The sequence below is a fragment of the Pezoporus occidentalis genome, unplaced genomic scaffold, assembly GCF_034315485.1.
Source record: "Pezoporus occidentalis ecotype Australia unplaced genomic scaffold, CSIRO_AGI_Poc_V1 ctg98, whole genome shotgun sequence".
Classification (NCBI taxonomy): Eukaryota; Metazoa; Chordata; class Aves; order Psittaciformes; family Psittacidae; genus Pezoporus; species Pezoporus occidentalis.
The window spans coordinates 1,457,232-1,465,467 of NW_026916347.1; the positions used below are offsets into that span (position 1 = coordinate 1,457,232).

The 8,236-nt window shown below is 38.2% G+C and overlaps 1 protein-coding gene across 1 annotated transcript; it reads left to right on the plus strand.

Annotated features, from left to right (window-relative positions):
* The first annotated feature begins 748 nt into the window (after positions 1-748).
* Positions 749-2,974, plus strand: NPY4R2 (neuropeptide Y receptor Y4-2). Its single transcript, XM_062606702.1, has one exon. It carries the CDS (start codon positions 865-867, stop codon positions 1,996-1,998), a length of 1,134 nt encoding a protein of 377 aa, XP_062462686.1. The 5' UTR covers positions 749-864; the 3' UTR covers positions 1,999-2,974.
* The last annotated feature ends 5,262 nt before the right edge of the window (positions 2,975-8,236 follow it).

The following is an 8,236-nucleotide window of genomic DNA, read 5'->3' on the forward strand; positions in this document are numbered from 1 at the left end:
TGATGGCCATATTAGACACCCAGAGGGAGACATTAGTGCTTCATGGGCACTGGAGTTCATCCAGGATTAGAAAGCAGGAAATTTGGACTGCAGTTCCCATGACCTATCACAGCTGTGCAGAAGCTGAAGAGTGCTGAAATGATTCTGAATTATTTTAGACTTCATCAAATTGTCCCACGTTATCCTTCCTGAGGATATGAGCCTGAATTTTTGCATGGTGATTGTCTCAAGGAAATGTGTGTTCTGACTGCTGTCACAAATGCATTTTACAGATTAACTCACATAAGACGTTTTAGTGTTGGCTTTATGCACCTAATATGCCTTTTCACATTGATGTTTAACTCAGCTGAAGGTAAATGCAGCCCCACAATGTGTCTTCTGCTCAGTTCTGAATTGCCAACACCAGTTGCAATCACCAATTTTTTCCCCTAAATGTGTTTTAATCCAGGTTTCCTGAATCACCACTCTACTGCATGTAGATGTTCAAGGGACTGCACTGAATTAAATGATGAATTTAAGGTGTTTTTAAATCCATGGAACATCCTTACAAAGAGTAAAACCAGTCATAATCCAGTAGAGTTGCACAGAAGCAAAGGCTTCCATTTTATGATCTAATGAACTATATAAATGGAAGTAGCAGAATATACACAGAATCCCTGGTGTGTGTTTCCCTGTCTCCCCCCCACTCCCTTTTAACTCGTGTCTAATTGCATAACTAAGCAATCTTTTTTCTTTTCCTTTGCAGATAAACCCAGATTTTCCACAGCTGAACAGAACACAGAAAACACTTTTTGGACTGGCTAGAGAAGACCCAGATTCTTTTTGATTATCATTTTTTTTTGGATAAATATTTTGGGGTTCAGGATGAATAAGACAAAGGCTGTTAATGAGGGCTTTCCTTTCCTGAGCAGTAAGAACTCGAGCTCAAATCGAAGCTTCCCTGTGCACATTTCTAATCAGTGCAGGAACATCACTGACCTTACTGTCTTTCTGGCCACCTCTTACAGCCTGGAGACCGTCCTAGGCATTGTGGGAAACATCTGTCTGATTGCTGTCATTGCCAGACAGAAGGAAAAGGCCAATGTCACCAACATCCTAATTTCCAACTTAATAATTTCAGACTTGTTTATGTGTCTTGTCTGTCTGCCTTTCACCGTTGTTTACACCATGATGGACTATTGGATATTTGGGGAAGTCATGTGCAAAATGACCTCTTTCATTCAGTGCACATCTGTGACAGTGTCAATCCTTTCCCTTGTCCTTATTGCTCTGGAAAGGCACCAGCTCATCATAAACCCAACTGGCTGGAGGCCAAGTATCTCCCAAGCTTATTTAGGAATTGGAGTAATTTGGACTTTGGCATGTCTCATGTCTCTGCCCTTTCTGACCACGTCCATCTTGTCTAATGATTTGTATGAGCAGCTCTCACACATCCTGAATTTTTCCACTGACAAGGCTATCTGCATTGACTCGTGGCCTTCTGAGCAACAGAGACTTATCTATACTACCACTTTACTGCTCTTGCAATACTGCATACCACTGTTCTTCATTATACTTTGCTACCTGCGCATCTACTTACGTCTACAGAAGAGAAAGGACATGTTTGAGAAAAGTGAATATAGCAACCGAGCAGTTCAGCTGAGAAGAATAAATATTTTGTTAGCATCCATGGTTGCTGCATTTGCAGTTTGCTGGCTACCACTGCATGTTTTCAACACCATCATGGACTGGAATTACAAAATCATTTCACCTTGCCACCACAATCTGATTTTCTCATTGTGCCACCTGGTAGCTATGGCTTCCACCTGTGTCAACCCTGTTATCTATGGTTTCCTAAATAGCAACTTCAAAAAAGAAGTGAAGTCATTGATTTTGAGCTGCCAGCATAATTCAGTAACTGCATCAATAGAAGAATATGATCATTTACCTTTATCCACCATGCAGACTGAAATTTCCAAGGGCTCACTGACGTTAAACTGCAGGCATAATTCTATCTAGCTACTAGTAAACATTTCAGAGGGGTGCCCTGATGCTACGCACCAATTATTACCTGCAGGTATAAAAAACAACTCGTGATACCATAGCTGAGATGTGAAGAGGAACCCATTACTGCCTGATTTTTGGAAGAACAGGCAAAGGAAGGTCATGAATGTATACAGTAGCTCCTATGGTACACAAGTTTTCATGTTGTTAAAATGGTAAAGACGTTGAGGAGACTGGTCTGATGTATATGTGACTGCTCTAAGAGATCAGTGACTAAGCTGTGGCTGCATATAGTCTGACATGGGCTTCACCAGCTAAGATCACATCTCCACCATGGTTGCAGTAGAAATCCAGACTTCCAGTTTCATCATTGCAGGCAGCCAAAAGCTGTATTAGAGAAGACTCTTCCAGTTTTTCAGTGTTAGATTTTTATGCACAGCTGACACCAGTGGAACAGAGACTTGTAAATATATGGATTTTTGTTCTTTACCAATTCTCACAGCCCATTCGTTAGGTAACAGTAATCTTTCAGCAGATCTAGTTCACATCAAACAACTAGATGTTCATAAGAAACTTCTCTCTGTGTCAAATTGGCTAGATAATAGCCATTTCCTTTGCAAGTAGGGACACAGAACAATGACCCTGGTATGTAAAGACTACTTATTTTTTGAGGGATGATGAAAAATGAAAATGTTACTCAGTGGATTACTCTTAAAATGCATTTAGATGATGCTGAGTGCTATATTTAAGCAAATGGAAAACAGTTGTAAAACTACATAGAAACGAGTCTGCTTGACTTTGCAATTTCTGCTTCTTGTCAGTCACAAAACTCTGCTAAAACTGCATATCATGACTGTGCAAGGCAGTTGGATTACTGGAGTTGTTCCAGGTCTTGGTAGCAAGATGTCACTTCTGCTTCAGTAGCTCTTTGATACCTTAATTGCAAAGTATCTCATTCACAAGGTCAAGATGGACATGAAAACATGTTTGTAGAAGCAGGTACACTTCCACAGAAATATGCATATGCTTGGAGGCTTTTGATTTCCTGTTGAAATAAAGCCAGATGTCAGATACCAGTCCCACTTGCTGGCATGGGCAATAGAGATGGAGCTGAAATTCCAACTAATCAGTAGGAGATCAATGAAAATACACAAGTGGAATCCAGGTCAGGTTGAAGCCAAGCTACATGTACATAGGTAGTATTGTCAGTTATTGTCACTAAAGTGAGAGTCATGTTTCTTCACATGTGGTATTTTTACTCTTTGTCCACAAAACCTACAAACCATAAACTCAGTTTAACTTCTGGAGCCAGAGACTTTGCTCAGTGACTATTAAGAAACCAGGATGTTATGATAAGCAGTTGTTACTCCTTGTAATCAATAGGTTTGCATTGAGTTGAAACTCTCCAATGTATAGTTATGCAGACAGATAGAAATCCCTTAGCTGAATGTTCTCCAATTAAACAAATCAGTAAATAGGAGAGGAAAAAATTCTTCCCATGCAATATGGGCGCAGGACAGAGTATCTGAAAACAAGCGTGTTACCTTGTGCTACAAGGTAGCAAGAGCTGTCAACAGGTATGAGACCATACCCTCAGCTGGCAGAAACAGGACTTAATGCATTGCCACAAACCGAGTGCACAGGAATCAGTGGCAAAACTTCAAGTTTGGACTTGAATTCTTGTGTGCAGAGTTTTAAGGCAGAAGTTGTTTTGATCCAGCTGCCTTTCTAATTCTGTGCAGAACCTGTATCTCTCAGTAAGAGAATTCACATATGATTACATTTTGTATCTTCCTCAAACACCTGGCAAAATATTTCTGCTTCTTTCAAATGGACTTCTGCTTTCTTTTTTTCTTTGTTACTTGCAGAATGATAAGTAATTTCTTTTGATGTGTTGGTATGCAATGTTATTTCAAGACTGGACATTAAGTCTTAGAACAAAAGGACTCTTGTTTTATTTTATATGCAGCTTGAAATATGCTACTGTAGCTGAAATCAGAGCTGCCACAAACCTGCAATGCTGAGTAGTACAGTAACTCCTCCTCATCAGCTTGATTTATACAAAAACTGTGTTGTATTATTTGAGGGCTCAAATACTGCTTAAACTTTGTATTGGTTTTGTATTTAAGATCTATTTCATGCAATCAGGCTTTAGTAATTCTGCCTATTTCCTGCATGTGTTATAATTCCAACATTTAAGATGTGTGGCAAGCTGTTGTAAGAATGCTCTGCTAAATATGAACACAGAAGAGTATCTGATTGATGATCTTAAATATATAGATTTTCAAGCACCAGTGTCTTAACTATAAACACAATAACCTTTGGAATCTGTACTCCACTTTCTAAGTGAAACCTTTTTGACAGAGCACTTACAGCATATCAGAGACCTGCCACTAGAGCTATGTATTGGCATTGGTCCCAGTTCTTCCTGCAAAGGGTAGGAATATCAGAGGGATCTGACCTTATTTAACTGTAATTCATGTGGCTATTTGTATCCATGATCACAAGTAAATATGTAAAGCAAGCAGATCCAACTTCACAGTATTTAGACAGACAGAAATGAATGTATCTTTTTCTAGTTATTAAGGGAAGTATCAGGTTTGGAGTCAAGTACTGTTTATTGGTAACAGACTTTGGACTGGATAAACTAAAGGATTTAAACAATAAAAGCCACCAAATCACACTCATACATCTAACTGCAAAAAAGCAGATTTTCAGAACTCCCAATCAGTTGCTGCCTAACCATCTGCTTATATACCATCCTGAGGTACCTCATTTTCAACCTCTAGAATTCCATAGGTAACGAAATAAACTCTAGAGCAAACCCTGAACATTATATATATATATATATATATAACTTCCAAAGGACTAAGTATCTGCCATGTGTAAACCCTATCTTTACACACGAAGCACCAGGCTGGCATAAACAGCCATAAAGGAAAGGTGCTTTACCACTTTTTCATTCTGTGTGGACATCAAGTCTTATGGAGCTGTGCACAAATGCAGTAGAGGATGCTATGCTGCTAGCTTTTAAGGACTGCTGTAGCAAAAGTTCCCTGTTCTCTTTGAAGGCAAAAGCATAAGGCTGGTTGTAATTGTGCCTCCATGGTTGAAAGAGCCATTTTATTTGTCACTTTGAGGCTTAAATGCCGCGAAGGGGAGCTGTGTCTTTGGTCCCAGCAGGGAGAAACAGAACAGAAATAGCTTACATACATCTTATCAATTTGCAAATAACAAACAAGGCTTGTATTTAGGAAGGATCAAGCATTTTTTGTGTTTATTGTATGCAGTGATGCTTTTGAGTATGCTTTTTATGAAGGTCTGCTACAGAGTTAGAAAAGCAATATTGGGCAAATACACAGAAGTTGTGCAAATCATGAGTTTATACAAATCTAAGACTTTACCCTGACTTTTTTTTATTAAAGCTTTTTATAATTCTTCTTCTTGCAACATGTTGCAAGACGGCAACAAATTTTTCAGAGCAAGAAAATGTCTGATTGTTGTGGTAAGTGGAATGCTATAGGGAGTCTAACAATAAAATTATATATTACCTCTGTTACTTCATTTCTCTCTGCCCACTTCTCTAAAATGGCATAACATTTTTCACAGTGATAAGATTTATCACTCAACTAGTATTTGTCAAGAGAAAACAAGTTATACAGTATAAGAGCCATTGATATATTAAGGATTAATAGCTTGATACATTGTTCCTAAGAACAGACAGAGGTGCAGCATAGCCAATCAAGGAGGAAAGGACAGGGTAAGTATCAAAAATTCAACATGGGATATTGGAATATTCTGATGCTAGGACCCAGCTCATCTTCACAGACTTTCCAAATACACAGCAAACTGGGTCCTACAAGGCATATTGTCCTGGAATCCCAACCAGAACATAACAGACACTACAGAGATGAAAACTGAAAATTAAAATTTTATTGAACCTCAGAAATACTTTGACTGAGTTAAAAGAATTGGTAAGTTTCTCTGACCTGGGTTACCTGCTTTGGCAGAAAGTAAACCAAGGTAGGAGAGATGACCACAGATTGTGCTATAAGCAGGTTATGTTTATTACATTTACATGCACAAGGAAGGAGTGCAATAGTGGTATCTGCTACCTGTCTGCCATGTTGTTGCATGTCATAAATGTGATTTAACCATCAACAGTGGTTCGTAATGATGTTGTGACAGCAGTCAGTCAATGTCTGCAATACACTTTTGCTATTTGCAAATGCAGCATACACACATATATGAAGCATGACAGTCTAAGAGCTTATTGTAACTTAAAACATCATAAGCTAAGGACCCTTTAAGAAATTCTTTTACTTTGACCTGGGTGTCTTCTCACAAGAGCACCTGACATTGCTTTGTACAGGCCATTATCTTCAAATTTCTAAATTCATTCTGATTTTCAGACCAGTATTGAGTTTAAACAGAAACTGTTGTTGCTCAGCACCCATGGGTGATCTGGGTTTGCATTTTATGAGCTTCAACATCCAAGTAGCTTTTATGACCTTCCCTCACTTTCTGAGTTTGCTTTACAAAGTCACTCCTTTGAACTCAGGAAGTCATAAGCAGACTAAGCCAGAGATTTATACTTTTGAATAATGCCTTTTCCTGCCAGTCAATGCTTGTTAGACCTAAATCAGAATTGTTTTGTTGTCCTTCCAAGAAATGCTTAGTAAACATGAAGCCCAGTAGCAGCACAGAGATTATATGATAGAAATCTGGGATTAAATTAAATTCCAGAGAGGTTTGGGTTTTAATTTATAACTTAAACATACAAGACCCTACCACCCATTCAGTTAAATAGTTCTATAATATTCATCCCATATGCTAGAAATACGTTGTTTAGTAGCAACTATTATACAGATTATCAACCATATTACTAAAAAAACATTTAGCCATGGTACACAAAATATAACATTGCACATTTTTTTTCATACTTACTGGCAAAATATGAATGGTTATGTTAAACATGGTGGCATCATAATATAAGTATTTTTTGTAGAATATCACAAACACAGATGCAACTTGCTTTTATTAGGCTCAAGATGCAACTTCTGACAATAAAAAGACAGATTTCATGAGTCAAAAGCTATGATGACATACAGAACATGAAACTTGTCCTTTAACTCTCAAAAATAGGGCTAAATTTTGTACTTAGAGTCCCAGAAAAAAAAAAAAAAACAAACCAAACAAAACCAACAACAACTCTGTCCTTTGACAGAGGATAAAATAACAATTTTAGCTAACAATATTGAGACCATTATCCAGACTATAGGAATGCAAAGTCTCCCTTTTGGCAGCTAGTGGGCAAATAGTACTTCATCATTCATAAATCTTTGTCTTGGTTCCATTTTATTACAAAGTGACAGCATGAAGAATGCACATGTCCCACGCTATGCCTTTAATAAGGTAATGAGCATTGATTCCTATAGCTGATAGGCTGACTTAATGGCTAAAAGTAATTACATGTACCGTGCATTCCTCAAATTTCAAGACAGAATGTAGAAAACTTCCTGATGTTCTAAGGACCAACATGACTACTTTCTGAAACACACTGCATTCACAGCAGAGAGACCGCTGAAAAATACTGAGAAGTTCTGGTCTTCTCAGCATATATATTAAGCTCATAGGAATTAATACAGCCAGAGAGTTTTGTTTAAACTAATGGCAAATATACAGACTGATTCAGGAACGTAATGTACTTGTACCACCAGGCCTGGGTTTTAGGAAAACTCACAGGATTCAAAGAAAAGCAGAAGCTGGCTAGCACTGTGGTTAAGATTTTTAAAGCTGAAGAAATCATCTAACAACATCAGTTCCATTTAAAATTCAGTCTTTACTCAAGTCCGTTAATCAGAAATACAGTCATACTCTTGCAAGTCGTGAAGTGTCCTTTCTTAATAACCCACATTTCCACAGCCAGTCATGGAAGTCCCACATGGCACAACATACAGGCATGCAACTTCACACCAAGCAAGCTCACCTTCACTAGCAGACCTAACAAAGGTCTGATATTAAACCCACAAACTGCTAATATAGTTTGTTTCCCTCAGAAATAGTCTATGAAACATAGGTCTTAGTAGAATTAATGTATTTCTCATGCAGTGCAAGGGAGCTTTGTGCCAGTGTAGTTGCATTCTGTGTCTGGGAGAGCTGCTTACATATTTCCATCTGTAAGGACAGGGCAGAGAGGTCTTAAATCAGGAGTATCTTACTATTTGCAGTAAGGAAGCAGGGAATTACGAGC